The sequence below is a fragment of the Pecten maximus genome, chromosome 11 (assembly GCF_902652985.1).
Source record: "Pecten maximus chromosome 11, xPecMax1.1, whole genome shotgun sequence".
NCBI classification, from domain to species: Eukaryota; Metazoa; Mollusca; class Bivalvia; order Pectinida; family Pectinidae; genus Pecten; species Pecten maximus.
Genome location: NC_047025.1, coordinates 16582452 through 16599501, shown reverse-complemented (window position 1 = coordinate 16599501; position 17050 = coordinate 16582452). Strand labels below are relative to the sequence as shown.

The 17050-nt window shown below is 37.4% G+C and overlaps 1 protein-coding gene across 1 annotated transcript in view; it reads right to left on the bottom strand.

Moving 5' to 3' along the window:
- The window catches only part of LOC117337818 (15-hydroxyprostaglandin dehydrogenase [NAD(+)]-like), a 36139-nt gene that overhangs the window by 3465 nt on the left and 15624 nt on the right, over nt 1-17050 (bottom strand). Inside the window, exons 3-4 of the mRNA XM_033898940.1 lie at nt 4625-4737; nt 3833-3929 (exon numbers count right to left, since the gene is read on the bottom strand). Of these exons, the coding sequence (XP_033754831.1) occupies nt 3833-3929; nt 4625-4737 (210 nt within the window). The remainder of the gene's footprint in view (nt 1-3832; nt 3930-4624; nt 4738-17050) is intronic.

Here is a 17050-nt window from a genome sequence, read left to right as displayed (position 1 = left end):
TATCAGCTGTAGACAAATGGCCGATCGGAAATAGATAATAACTACCTTATTTAAATGGAGTGTATACTGGAGAGAGTTTATCAAAAATATTTGTTATGAATTATCATTGTTCCTGTCAAGATAATTAGAATACTCACATTATTTTTGACAAAGAGTGAGTATAACCACGACCAATCTATCAAACTTAATCTCAGCTGTGACAGTGATTGGCCTATACCAGATACCATTGCATGTCAGAATGTATGGGTATGTATACGTTAACGACCCTGTTGGCAGCTCCCCATTTGTTTCATGCTCTAAGTTTCTATAAAAAAAATCAAAATGAAAGTAACAATACTGTATATCAAGTGACTTTTCCATAAATTTATACGCATGAAAATGATGAAACTAACAAATTGTGTGCTACTTTACACGTATCAGACTAAGCTGTTCTTATAAAAAAAACTTGGGTGGGTTAATTCAGATAATTATACATTTCATTCAATATGATATATATATACTAGTGGGGTGACACCTGAAGGATGTCACAGAAAGAATGAAGCGTAGTAAGAGGCGATAACTCTGATTCAGATTGGGTTTCATCAAAACCACTCAATATCTAAATTTCGACCAATAAGAAGACTCTGTGTTGGTCCCGATGCAACCAAAGCCATCAAGTTGAATTTGCAGTCGCCTAATACACCAACATACCAAATTAAAAAAAAAATCAAACAATATCTAAATTTCGCTCAATCAGAGGCCAGAAATTGGCGGCCATATTGCTAAAATATTGAAGTGAGGTTACAAGAGAAACCAGTGTCCCATGATGTACATACATATCAAATTTTATAAAAATCGGACAATATCTTAAATTGGACCATGTACCTATGTACCAAATTTTATTGAAAACGGACAGTATCTAAAATTGGACCAATCAGAGGTCAGTAAATGGCAGTCATTTTGTTAAAAAAGTTAGTGAGGTGACAAGATTAAAGAGTGTACCATTTTGTACCTGTATCCTTTTCAAATTTCATCAAAATCAGACTATCTAACTTTGGACCAATCAGAGGCCAGTTAAAGGTGGCCATTTTCTTTAAATGTGAATTTGAGGCTACAAGAGTGACCACTGTCCATAGATGTGCTTGCATACCAAATTTCATCAAAGTCAGACAACATCTAAATTAAGACCAATCAGGGGCCAGGAAATGGCGACCATTTTGTTAAAATGTGAAATGATGTTACGAGATGGACCGGTGTCCGATGATGTACAATGTAGCTAAATATCAAATGTCGTTAAAATCAGACAATATCTAAATTTGGACCAATCAGAAGCCAGAAAATGGTGGCCATTTTGTTTAAAAAGTTAATGTGAGGTTACAAGAGTAACTAGTGACCCATGAGGTACCTACATACCAAATTTCATTGCAATCGAACAATATCTCAATTTGGACCAATTTCCTCGAAAAATGGTAATTCCCTCAATCACTTGTAAATCTTCGGGATTTGATGGCAATTGGCTCACCCCAATATTTTTAATCTTGGAGGAAAAGGGGAATAATTCACACTTGTATGAGGAAAATCCCTTTTTTGTATTCCCCAGTGGATTACAAAGGAGAGAAGGAAAATTGTTTGGTTTTTTGCTTTAGCCATTTACTTAGAACAATATTTCGAGACATCACCCATATAATTCAAAGTCAGTATCAGTGTCTGTGTCAGTAGTTCATGTCGAGCAAATAGGGAAATGTCTAGGTATTACAATTTTTTTGCTGATTTGAAAATTTTTCAACTTCTTATAATTAGTGTTTGGAATCACTATAAATATAAAGGTCATGATCGATCATGAATAGAAAGATATATCTACAAAAACGTTAAAACGAAAAATTATTCAATAATCACTACATTATAATTTATAATTAATTTAATATCATGCCCAGATAAGCCATCCCTGATGACAAATTAGGAAATTAGCAAGTTTTAAAATGTTTTAAGTGAATTTCAGCAATAATTTATGTAAATAAAGATTAACCAAGTATAATAAATCATGTTATTCTTTTTAAATGATTTTTCTCAATCTCTTGTTAGGTTTCAGTGTACATCAGTTTGGCTGGTGTCTGAAAATTAAGTGGCATATCATACTCTTACATACATTAAATGTAAATACAAAGTGTAGATGTAAATATTTGCCTATGTATATATATATGTACCAAAAGGTATATCCATTGAATGAGTAAGTCTTATAATATGAACTTCGTATGTTGGGTACATGTTCTACATTCTCATGGTGATGGGTATAAAATCATTATCGGGTATGACATTTCTCTTTGCCTATAAAGAATGACCCTATTTGACCAGGTATTTCGCGCTACATAATCGGTCATTATAGTAGGCCGTGTTAGTACAAAACCATCGAACACATTCGGTACAGATTTTCTCCTTTAGAGATATAGATTTCAATACGGTCGTTAAGTATTATACAAAAATCAATTAAGTGGCAGTTACAGTGCATACTTAAGCAGGGATAAAGCTATGTTATACAGCTGTTTCGCTCTTTTAGGACTGGTTCTGGATAATAATCAGAAACGTCCAGGATGTTACACTGACTGGACTCTCAGTGATTTAAGAGACAGAAAGAAAGGGAACAAAGAAGAAAAGCCGGGAAAATGCAAATCGGCCGAAACAAGTACATTTTTGTTTTGTATTACATTTTATCGTAGGGTAGAAACTATACATTCACTCAACGATATAATAATCATTTGAAAATTTCAGATACTTTGAAGCTTGGAACATGTGCACATAGTATACTGCTGAACTAACGTTGTAATATGTAAGAATAAGCTATTGCTTAAAACCATTATCTTCGCAGGTTTCTTATCCGACGAAGACGGAATGCTTTCGTGTCTCAAACAGTTGACTAAATGATGTATTTTTTGGTTACTACTTCAAAACTCAAAAACTGACAGAGATTTGTTTTTATTGCAGATGAATTTTATCGATTATCTATAACAGTTAATATGAGTAAATTACACTCCTGGACCAAAAGGACACTGACATCAACCTGATAAACATCCCTGATAGCCCTTACATAATTAACACCACTTATCTACATCACGATTGAACATGATTAAACTAGATAACCAACAAAGTCAACAACTACATTCTTATACATGAAATATCTCGGTCGAGCAAACACCGTGACCAATATATTTCTCTAGTTCACAACTACAGTACGTAAATATACCATTGAAGAAACTATACCAACTACGTTGATGACACACATACACACAAAACAAAACAAAATAACACAAAAAAAACAGCAAAAATCCCATGGTGGAGACGTCGTGGGATTTAAAGAACAATTAGCTTCCGAGATGTGCAGTTTGTCTGGAACTGTTAAAACGGTCGTTCAAACATACTTAACCACTATACAAGAAAATGGAATTCTGTAAGAACTAAACGATGTAAATTTTGAACGAGAAGCATTTATCAAACGAAAGGCTAATCTTCCAATGTGAATAAACAGCTCAACAAAAGAAAACTAAACTTTTGGAACTGTTACAAAAAACCAGATGCATGCAGAAACAAACAATGGGTTGACTTGGAAAATCCGATACTTCCACAGAAATATTTGATATGAAAAAATAACTTGGGAAGCGATGGATGAAACCAAGTTGCGATTTGATTTGGCCTTCCAGCATTTCCGGACGGCCAAATCAAGCTTATTGAGATTACGTAAAACATGTCTTCAACACATTACAATTACGACAGCAAATTCGGACGACCAACACTTAGTGCATGTGATACATTGGTTTTTTTTATGTATATGACTGTATATGTATAATGTACACGTCTTTACCTGCCGCAGACGAGATATTGACGATGACGCCTCCATTTCCACCCTTGTCATTTCGAAGGTATTCAAAAGCAATAAAAGAGCCCCTCGTCATTCCTTTCTGCAATTATAAAATAAAGTCAGTTCATATTCAATGCAAAGAAAGTCGATATACTCTATACCAAGCTAAAAAATAGAAACAATCATATACGTTTACGGATGATGGAACCACTCTCGGATGATGGGGCCAATTGCGGCTAATTTGGCCACTATCGGATGATAGGGCCACTATCTGATGACAGGATCACTATGTATCGATGTATTGATACAACAGGTCCCCAAGAAAGAAAACATTAGGGCATAGAGAGAAACACGTCAAATGTTGAAATATAGCCAGTCGGTGGGCAAAATCAACAACACGGAGTTTCAAGAGATGCAGATAGATCATGGGAAAGTGTTACTGTCGGCATAATGATCTCATTTAGTAATATCCCTTTTGCGATATGAAGTCAGACATGCCTGTTGATATGCATAGGCGGGTCCGTTGTCCGTCCCTACCCTAGCTCTAATTTTGAGAATGTGACTAAACCCGAAATTGACATAGATTTGTCTAAGATATGTCATCGAAAAAGACGCGTACCCTTCTGGAACACCTGGTCGTAATCCCTTTGTACTTATTGAAGGTTCTCCATGCAAATCTAAATTTTTATTCCTGTTTATCTCTAATGTTTCCTTTCCTAATTCCCTACAAAGGTAGATACACTGTAACAGTAACGGAGGGAGAGATGGGGACATTCAATCTGATGTATTACGTACGATATTAACGTCGACGACCTTCTCCCATTGTGGGTACGTCTCCCCGCCCATACCGGCATTGTTACACACTATGTCAATTCTTCCGTATCGGTCCTTCGTGGCCTTGAATAGCTCTGAAAAAAAGAGAAGGAAAGGTATAATTCATTCATCATAAGTAATGAAATTGGTGTAGAAACTTGATGACATGCATGTTTAAGGTATACCAAACTTTATCCTTCGGATTGGGTTAGGATGTTTATGTTTCACCAAGAGAACAAACAGTAACGTCTACCGATATCAAACGTGGATTGTTGTAGATGATTGTTTTATCTGTAACCTATATCTCAAAGAGTGGTTTCTGACACCATTGGTATGTAAATGTAGACAGGCCCACACAGGGTATAATGCCCCAGCTATAACCACCCACTAACTGTAAGAAACAACTGTAAGTGACACGACCGATGATGAAGATGCGAGATAAGTAGACACTCGTGAGCTCCATTCTTCAGCATCACGGAATCATAAGTTTGTAATGATAACGGAACCAACAATAACGTCGAAACATGTTTTATGTTTTATGAGCAGTATAATTCAAATCTATTAAATAAATATTTGTACATATCATATTACAAGAGGCCCAGAGGGCCTGTATCGCTCACCTGGATTTCATGAGATATAAAACAAGAATAATGATTAAGTTTATTTGTCACTGGTATTGCTATGTCAATATATTATAGGCATTTTATATGGGTACGTGAGGTTTTTATGCCAAAAAATGAAAATGAAACTGACTTTTGGTGCAACCCCATAGGGATGCTACCACACAAATGTGAGTGATATCCATGGCTTAGTTTCAGAAAAGAAGTTGTTTAAACCAATTGACCCCTTTTGACCCCGCCCTCTGCACACCGGGGGGTCAGTTCCTTCCTTTATAAAATTTTGAATCCTTACCCAAAAGGATGCTACCAGTCAAATATGAGCTGTTTCAGAGAAGAAGTTGTTCATATCAATTTAGCCAAATTGACCCCTTTTGGCCCCATCCCTCAGCCCCCTGGTGGGGTCAACCCTAAAATTTGTACAATTTTGGATCCCCATCCCATGACCATGCTACCATACAAATGAGAGTGATATCCATTGCTTAGTTTCAGAGAAGAAGTTGTTTATATCAATTTAACCAAATTGACCCCTTTTGGCCCTGCCCCTCAGCCCCAAGGGGGTTGGCCCGTCATTTGTTTAATTTGAATCCTTAACCCAAGGGAATGCTACCAGTCAAATATTAGAGATATCCATTGCTTAGTTTCAGAGAAAAAGTTGTTTATGTTAATTCTGCCAAAATGACCCCTTTTGGTCCCGCCTCTCAGCCCCAAGGGAGGTCACGATCGGCCCCCACTATTTGTACAATTTTGAATCCCAACCCCAAAGGGATGCTCACAGTCAAATATGAGTAATATTTATTGCTTGGTTTCAGAGAAGAAGTCGTTTATATCAATATAGTCCAATTGACCACATTTTGTCCCGCCCCTCAGGCCCCTGGGGGGTCAATCCAATCATTTGTACAATTTTGAATCCCCACCCAATAGTGATGCTCACAGTCAAATATGAGTAATATTCATTGCTTGGTTTCAGAGAAGAAGTCGTTTATATCAATATAGCCCAATTGACCACATTTGGTCCCGCCCCTCAGACCCCCAGGGGGTCAGCCCCATCATTTGTACAATTTTGAATCCCCACCCCATAGGGATGCTACCAGGCAAATATGAACAATATCCATTGCTCTGTTTCAGAGAAGAAGTCGTTTATATCAATAAAGCCCAATTGACCCCTCTTGGCCCCGCCACTCAGGCCCCCCAGGGGGTCAGCCTCACCATTTGTATAATTTTGAGTCCCCTCCAAATATTGATGCTACCAGGCAAATATGAGCAATATCCATTGCTCAGTTTCAGAGAAGAAGTCGTTTATATCAATAGAGCCCAATTGACCACATTTGGCCCTGCCCCTCAGGACCCCATGGGGTCAGCCCCATCATTTGTACAATTTTGAATCCCCACCCCATAGTGATGCTACCAGGCTACCAGCCTTCGGACCAGGTGAGCTAATAATGAAGTAAATATTGTAGAGAATAACAATAGGTATAGTAAAATAATGACTGTAATAGTGTTATATGTAATGAGTTTAATCATTGAACTAAGGATAACCATAACATCCTGGTTGATTTCTCCGTGTGGGTGTTTGAAATAAGGCAGATAAACATTGTACGATACTTAGTTTTTGTTTAGCGTAGGATAAACGTTCGTTTTTGTTTTGTTTGTTTGTTTTTTGCTATGTCAACATCATGTTTGTTGTGTTTTATCTCAGAGACCAGGTGGTTGATGTAGATCACAAAGTTTATCCTAGAGTGCCCCGAGAACGGTATCAGGCCACATGGTCTTTAACAGATGTATTATTTAACAATAACTGTCACAATGGATACATTCCGCTCCCTGCTTCTAGCTTCCGTCTGTATCAGATTCCCCACTTTATCAAGTTTTTACAGATCCTAAATGGCAAAGCCGGGTAAGATTTGGCAACTGTTTACTTGTACTTCCTCTAAATAAACACAGCCGAAATCCTCAGTTATAGTCAACAAACTTCCGTGATATACACGTACCACAGTAATCTTGATCTCTGTACATTATAATGGCAATATCGGCATACAACAGAGCTGAAAATGTCGTTATCGATGATGTAGACTGATCCCTAGAATATTTATATTATAAATCTTAATTTTGGTCTCTGGGATATGTCGGATTCTAGAGATAATCTTGAGTTAGAATTCAGCTAGGCAATTCTTTACAAAATATATTATTATATAATGCACATGCGCTCTGATAGGGAAGTGTACCCACCATACCGCACCATATCTAATATAAACAGCACACAGGCGCTCTGATAGGGAAGTGTACTCACCATACCGCACCATATCTAATATAAACAGGACACAGGCGCTCTGATAGGGAAGTGTACTCACCATACCGCACCATATCTAACATAAACAGGACACAGGCGCTCTGATAGAGAAGTGTACCCACCATACCGCACCATATCTAATATAAACAGGACACAGGCGCTCTGATAGAGAAGTGTACCCACCATACCGCACCATATATAATATAAACAGGACACAGGCGCTCTGATAGAGAAGTGTACCCACCATACCGCACCATATCTAATATAAACAGCACACAGGCGCTCTGATAAGGAAGTGTACTCACCATACCGCACCATATCTAATATAAACAGGACACAGGCGCTCTGATAGAGAAGTGTACCCACCATACCGCACCATATCTAATATAAAATGTACACAGGCGCTCTGATAGAGAAGTGTACCCACCATACCGCACCATATCTAATATAAACAGGACACAGGTGCTCTTTGCCCCTTATTCCTTAATTAAAAATGGGGCCGAGTGGTTAAGGTGTCCCGACACTTTAACACTAGCCCTCCACTTCTGGGTTGCGAGTTCGAAACCTACGTGGGGCAGTTGCCAGGTTTTGACCGTAGGCCGGTGGTTTTTCTCCGGGTACTCTGGCTTTCCTCCACCTCCAAAACCTAGCACGTCCTTAAATGACCCTGGCTGTTAATAGGACGTTAAACAAAAACAAACAAACTCTGATAGGGAAGTGTACTCACCATACCGCACCATATAACACACACACACACACACCCACACACACACAACTATAGGCGCTCTTGGCAGATTGCTCAATATACAATCTTTGTTTTTTTATATACCTAATTACACTTACACACAAAACGTTCGACTTCAGACAGCTTCGGTATCTCAAAGAGCTCCTTACAATTAACTACCCCAGAATTATTTCCAATGTAATCAACGGTGTGACTTTTTGTTTGTGTCGGCCCTCCGCCATTTTTATCAGGCACTATTTAGGGAATACATTGCGGTATATGTTTGAAGTGATAACACGTATATAAGTATATAATAATATATATGTCATTGTAACACCGCAACCGTAGGACACCTAGAGCTCACAACATTGCACAACAAACACGAGCGTCAATCCGAAGATTTGAACGTTTATCATACCACAAATTGGTGCATTTCAAAGGCATTTGCAAAGTTTCCACCCAATCATATACTTCAGGATGTTCATACATAGGAAAGTCCTATTAAACACCTATTTTACTAACACATTTTTTTTCTGGAAGGATTACAGCAATTAATTACCAAGTCTTGGCTACCATATATTTCTCACGAAATAAAATTTTTATATCTATTTGTAATTTGTTGTGTATACGTGAGGTTGGCTGATGCGTGTGTCTTAGATACCAATCACAAGGGAAACTGAATACTGTTGGCACTAGAACCTTCAATGAAAGCTTAGAAATAGATTCATGATAGGTGCCACAAATGCAGCAGAAAGATGAATTCTCCAAGCTAGGGACCATTTGGCTTTAAATGTTTATAAAGTAAAGTTCGTGTTCCGATTTTTTTCTTTTTTTATTGGCAGTGATGTATAATGGTGATAGTGATGAATGGCCTCGTTTTCAGACTGTCAAACAATATAGGTCAACAGCTGAATACATCATATTTTCTGGTGTAAACCAGTATAATATTGTAGTGATAGGGGTATGGTATAACACGCGATTTTGAAGATAAGGTGAAGTATATAAAATGCACCAGTGATCGAGACATTTAAGTAAGTCTAGTTCAAAGGATATTTCATTAAATTTCTTAAATAGAATAAATCAAACTTTTTTGTAAAATGAGAATGTGTCTAGTGTTGGAAATATATAGTACTTTAACGTTATCTTTTAAAATGTAGATGCTTTTTGGATTTGAAAATGTGCCTTTTTTGCAAAAACTAATCTTGAAATAATGAATTTCGAGAAACTTTAACTTTCGAAGACACACCTAAGACATATTAGCTTACATCTTTACTGAGCTCACGCAGAGAGATGTATAGATAATTGATATTGCTATCAGCACCTGTGTTACGTCTCATATTTTGGTTAGGATGAATTTTTTTCCGGTTTTTTGTTTGTTTGTTTTTTGTAGTTTGTTTTTTTTTTGTTTTTTGTTGTTGTCTTTTTTATCATTTAATGCTTATAACGATGATTATGGTCGCGTAAAGGCCTTAAAAAACCTTCCTCATGTGACAGATGCAATCAGGTGGGGGAGTGCATGTGGTGTGTGTTTTATGAAGTAGAAAGTGAACAATCAGATATATTTTAACCTCCATCGATTCCCGATTTGAGAGACAACAACATAAAATACCGACATAATAATGAAACTACACTTCAAACTTAAAATCCATTAACCGAGGACACATTAAAACAAGAAATCTCTTTTAAAAAGATAAACGGCATAGTTTTAATGCTTATGGTTGTAATATAAAACTACTGGTAAAATGAATTAACGAACTAATGCGTTTTAGCACGGATAACAAAATTATATCAGTTTGAATCATTTTTGGTGATAATAAGACTGCATTTGAATCAAGAATATAATTTTATGAATGTGTCATTTGAAAAGATACATCCACTTATTCAGCTTGTATTCAATCTTAACTTTGTTTCGTTTTTAACTTCATGTTGACCAGTAAGGCTACCCGTCGCGTCATATCAGGGGCTAAAAGAATATTATACGGCTTGGCCATGGGTGCTTAGCACGTTTATTAGCCCAAGACCGATTATAGACTAATATATAGAGAAAGGTCTGAAACTCCTCCGTCCTGCAAATATTGGTCAATTTCATTCAAAGTGTCGTCAATATTTTACCAGAAATGATTTTTCAATGGCGATAGTCTTAATCAAAAGTGAAGATAGTAACCTTTAACATGAAACCAAGAAATCATACCTAAATAGTCTATTTCTTTTACGCGCAGGTTCGAAACTCTGAAAAGGGATGGATTTTCTTTAGTCGGACACGGTCGAGAACAAATTTTTTTCAACCGAAAATATCTATTCGCTACACAGAAAACATGACGGTCTACAATTACAGTGTTTGGTGTTAACAAATATAAGGTCAAAACAAACTTATTTACTTGTCTAACGCTTCACTCCATTTCTACTCTGGTGCTCCCTATGGTTGTTTTCTGTATCGACAGGTATCGAGTCGACGGCCATCTTGCCACTGCCAATAGCCGACTAAACTTGAATGGCAATTGGCAAGATGACCGTCGACCTAACAATGATACCTGTAGATATAGATTTACATATGGAGACTCCAGAATAAAGCACACAAATCTAGGTCAAGTTCGGGTAAAGTCACGATCTCAAATGTTGATGTTGGTGTAGTGACAACGGAACCACTAGGAATATCGACACATCTGGCAGATTTGATAAGTATTGAGATGATGTGGCCATGGAAGGACGTCATACACCTGTATTCGGAAGCATTACGCATAAACGGACATCGACTAAATGTCGTGCAGTAAACATTAAGTGTCAGTAATTTACTTTGGGTGTATGATACACACATCAGAACGAACAACCAGCTAGCGAGATTCTGCAAAGTGTGACTTCACTTTAGGTTAGGTTCCTGCCCTTACCCATAGAGGTCACAAAATCAGTAGACCAAACGTTAACATTATACAAGGAATTACCAGTCCTCACACGGATATCCTTGGTTAACAGTATATGTATTCATATAGTACTTCCACATCCCCGACCTTCAGCAGTATCGTTATGATGACACGGATGTTTACTTCATAAACGTCATAAGTGCTGACCGGGAACTTACAGAACCGGGGGGATGGGGGTGTATTATCATATTTCAAACGATTTGTTTTTTATCTGAACATTTTCTCCCTCAAACCATTCAGATTATACAGTTGAGCATCCGGCATCGCACCGCATACTAATACACAGTAACACGGTGTAAAGTCATTGATGACAATAAACAAAGAAATATGACCTTCCGAATGTAAAATCTTACATTTGCAGACATGTAGATTTGCATATGGTACAGCTGTGAATGATAAAAAGTCTGATTGAACAATGATAATGCCAATCCTTGTATCTTTGTAAACAGCGACAGGTAGGATCACATCATTGCCTTGTTCCTTGTTGATATATAAACTGACTTCCGGTTGGCCTGGTAAAAGTCTGCCAACAGGGTATTAAGAGATAAGTCTAATGGGTTATGGAAATTTGTCTTTTTTAATCGGAAAGACGTCATTTAAACACTGTCCTTTATCTTAATGTATATTTGAAGGTTTCCCACCTTCGATGTGTTACATGGAGATTAACTACTTCATTACTCAATATAAAGCAACTTGGATACCGCAGGAGTGTGGTATTTGTGGTTGAGCCAGTATGCTGTGTATGTAGCTTGTCTATAGAAACTAATCCATCTACTGCTAAATATTGTCGCAGATCTCTTAAGTTGCATTCTTGTTGAGAAAAACCTGTTTTGTAACATTTTACCAGGAACATAAATCATATGTAATAAGCGTGTGCTATGAAAAGTATCATCGACATGACAAACATTTATATTTATGAGAAAAGAGAATATCGCTGTCAGAGAAAGCTCATTAATGCTCCAATTAAAAAGCAAACATTCGTATTGGACAATTTTAAGAATTTATAGTGAAAAATGTGATTTATGTTTTGTTCCTGAGAAACATCAAAAATTATCAACATGGCAAAATCTTAAAGCATCACCAGTCATTCTTTAACTTTGTTTTTGAGCAATTAGAACGGCGCTTTCTATGTACCTTAGTAAACTACGCTATAATTTCGGGTTCATATCCAAATTGAGAGAAGGATTTAGCTGCGTTTCTGCGGAATACACTGCTTTTAATTTTAAATAAAATATCATTTGAACAGTAATAGATAAAAGCAGAAAGCGTTAGAATTACGTTGAGTAGTCCATTCAAAATGGCGCCTTCTTGTTAATTATAAGATCCTACTACCGATTCCTGCGCTTTTTCGGCAAGTAGGTTTTTAATTTTCGTCTGAAAAAAGAAATAAATTGAAAATTGAATGGTATCCCGTTGTATAACCTATATTTTTTTCAAAATATTCCTCAACCTGTTAACATCAGCATCCATGAACATAGTGTTAATCGTATTAAGGAATTAAATGATGCAGTCCGACAGATACGCGAGGGTTTTGCCATTGGTAATAACAGTAGTGAATTGTACACACAATTCTACATCTGCTCTCTGATAACGTTCTGTTTATGATACATAGTACCACGTGTCCTCTTACTCCAGGCCTGGACTACAAAGCCATCGAATACAGGAGATGTGTGGTATGCTAGTTAGGATATATTGAAGTATTCCATAACTCCATGTGTGCATCGTCATCCAAACTCTATATCTTGTCTATACATTGTTTACGATACGTTTGCACCAGACACACTACTCCACGGAAACAAATTACCGTCGCTACTTCTCTAACGCTGTTTTTCTACTTTTGGTGATTGCCGAAAGCTAATTGTTTAAACCGCTATACATTTAAGTACGCCGAAAACTACATACAGTTTACATTGATTCTGTTGGTTAGATATGAAAAATTGGCGGATTGAGCAGATGCTGTAAAGAAAAATATATTTCTTTTGACTTTTATACATTCTAGACATTCGAGATGACTGACTGGTGGAATCCTCAAACATTGATAGCGGGATCGAGTCGAGTTTAGTGCAATTATGATATACAACCGCTATAATCGTAATGTTCGACTGGGTCAGTCTGATCTGCGATGGTGCCCTATTTTCCCGGCGTGCCCTCCGCATGTATTTGAGTGAACACGAACTTAAGTTGCAGCAGCTATATATCTTCGTCAAAGATCACATTATCCGCTTATATCTATAATACTGATGGTGTCCAGGTGGCGAAAAACAGTCGGTGGTGTCAAGTTCAAAGAGATCTTGTATCGATAAAGCCGGATTTCAACTGGTGATTATTTCAATGAATAACGAAAAACAGCATTTCTGCTGAGACACTGAGGTTCATTATGGTGTAAATGCCATAGTGGTCACTCACTGCTGTGTTATGAATAATGCGGATTGATTTAAAACCGGGAACAACTGGTGCATCATGGTTTCTTTTTGGGTATTAGGGATCCTAGCAAGTTGTTTACAGTATCTGAAGTATACTTCTGGCCTGTATTTTCTTAATCTATATAGATAAACAAAAACAAAACAAACGTATCCTTCTCTCGACAGAGCTCCAGTCCAATCAAACTATAAACGTCACACAAAATCTTGAAGACTTTCCAAAACCAACATATCAAAATCTACGAAAGATTTTCAGGTTTCCATAAACTCCACGCATCGCGTTTGGTAATAGATGCTTGGGTTGTTTGTGTATGTTGTTACGCCTGATACATGTGTCTCCATAAAAACGTCTTGGATGATGTGTGCATACAGCAGAATGAATCCTTTGTATAGTTATTTGACAGTTTCCAAATGCATCAAAACAAAATCTTAAAAGTCATTTCCTTCGGCAGCAATTACATATTGCTTTAGCACAATTGAGCATTCTTCTATACCCCCTACACAAACAGGCTGTCTATACTCACGACGAGTACATAAACAGGCTGTCTATACTCACGACGAGTACATAAACAGGCTGTCTATACTCATGACGAGTACATAAACAGGTTGTCTATACTCACGACGAGTACATAAACAGGTTGTCTATACTCACGACGAGTACATAAACAGACTGTCTATACTCACGACGAGTACATAAACAGACTGTCTATACTCACGACGAGTACATAAACAGGGTTGTCTATACTCAGACGAGTAACATAACAGGACTTGTCTATACTCACGAAGAGTACTTCTATAACCACGACCGTCGATAACACCGTCTATACTCACGACGAGTACATAAACAGACTGTCTATACTCACGACGAGTACATGAACAGGCTGTTTATACCCCCGACGAGTACATAAACAGGTTGTCTATACTCACGACGAGTACATAAACAGGTTTTCTATACTCACGACGAGTACATAAACAGACTGTCTATACCCCCGACGAGTACATAAACAGACTGTCTATACTCACGACGAGTACATAAACAGGTTGTCTATACTCACGACGAGTACATAAACAGGCTGTCTATACCCCCGACGAGTACATAAACAGAATGTCTATACTCACGACGAGTACATAAACAGGTTTTCTATACTCACGACGAGTACATAAACAGACTGTCTATACTCACTACGAGTACATAAACAGACTGTCTATATACTCACGACGAGTACATAAACAGGTTGTCTATACTCACGACGAGTACATACACAGGTTGTCTATACTCACGACGAGTACATAAACAGACTGTCTATATACTCACGACGAGTACATAAACAGGTTGTCTATACTCACGACGAGTACATACACAGGTTGTCTATACTCACGACGAGTACATAAACAGAAACGAAACGATAAGTTATGAAAGGGTAAATTGGGTGGAAAATGGCCAATGACCAACTGATCAACCTTGATCTGTGGTGGTCAGTGATGTTAGATACTGGCTATATATGCACTTGACACTGGTCAATCATAGATAGCCAATGATGACCTTCAAATGTAAGTAATGGTGGTTCATAATTCGGGTGTTTATATATGGAATAACTGTGGATTACCTGGCGCCAGTCTTCATTGACCATGCACGTGATAAAGGTCATTAACACGACACACAAATGTGTGGCACGTGATAATTAAAGGCCATCAACACGATACACAAATGTGTGGCACGTGATAATTAAAGGCCATCAACACGACAAACAAATGTGTGGCACGTGATAATTAAAGGCCATCAACACGATACACAAATGTGTGGCATGTGATAATTAAAGGCCATCAACACGATACACAAATGTGTGGCACGTGATAATTAAAGGCCATCAACACGATACACAAATGTGTGGCACGTGATAATTAAAGGCCATCAACACGACAAACAAATGTGTGGCACGTGATAATTAAAGGCCATCAACACGATACACAAATGTGTGGCATGTGATAATTAAAGGCCATCAACACGACAAACAAATGTGTGGCACGTGATAATTAAAGGCCATCAACACGATACACAAATGTGTGGCATGTGATAATTAAAGGCCATCAACACGATACACAAATATGTGGCACGTGATAAAGGCCATCAACACGATACACAAATGTGTGACACGTGATAAAGGCCATCAACACGATACACAAATGTGTGACACGTGATAAAGGCCATCAACACGATACACAAATGTGTGACACGTGATAAAGGCCATCAACACGATACACAAATGTGTGACACGTGATAAAGGCCATCAACACGATACACAAATGTGTGACACGTGATAAAGGCCATCAACACGATACACAAATGTGTGACACGTGATAAAGGCCATCAACACGATACACAAATGTGTGGCACGTGATAAAGGCCATCAACACGATACACAAATGTGTGACACGTGATAAAGGCCATCAACACGATACACAAATGTGTGGCACGTGATAATTAAAGGCCATCAACATGATACACAAATGTGTGACAGGTGATAAAGGCCATCAACACGATACACAAATGTATGGCACGTGATAAAGGCCATCAAAACGATACACAAATATGTGGCACGTGATAAAGGCCATCAACACGATACACAAATGTGTGGCACGTGATAAAGGCCATCAACACGACACACAAATATGTGGCACGTGATAATTAAAGGCCGTCAACACGACACATGAAATAAATGTGTGGCGCGTGAAACTGACACTTCTTCAATACACGTATATAGAATGATTTGTAAAGAGAGGTATCATGTACAATTGTGTGTAGGTAGTTAAACTGTACGTGGACTGTCACACAAACACAATCTTTCTAGGTACAGTTTATCATATTTTTACAGAGAGTTTCTGTCACTAAAGAAATCATTTTTTTTATTTTAAAACTTAACATTTTCACAAAAACAAATTTTGTTTTTGAATTTATTGAAGTTTTGCTCCCTGTATTTTGTATCATAATTATTAACGTACTGAAGCCGAACCAAAACAAATCAAAACAAAAAAAACATTTATCATCAACAAAGTTTTTAAAATGAAATAAGCTGGAATACTTTAACTGTTTTATCCTGTAGACAGCAATGCAAGTTTTCCTTTTTCTTCTATGAATCAAACCACTACATTGAAATGCTGACTGCTTTTCTTTAAAACGTATCAAACAAGGTATGATATGATTTAAGTCAATGGATATGTTAAAAAATCTTTACGTTGACTTACATACGATTCGTGGAATGATACACAACGTTTATGAGAGTGCAAAAGTTTTAGCCGTGCAATAAGGGATGAATGTCATATTGCATGCTGGTAACATGTTTTAAAACTTAAGTGACCACCTTACAATGAGATATTAGTAATAAAGTTAGTAACACTTGGTGTATGTTTCGACTGTATTCTATTGATTCAAGTGACTTTC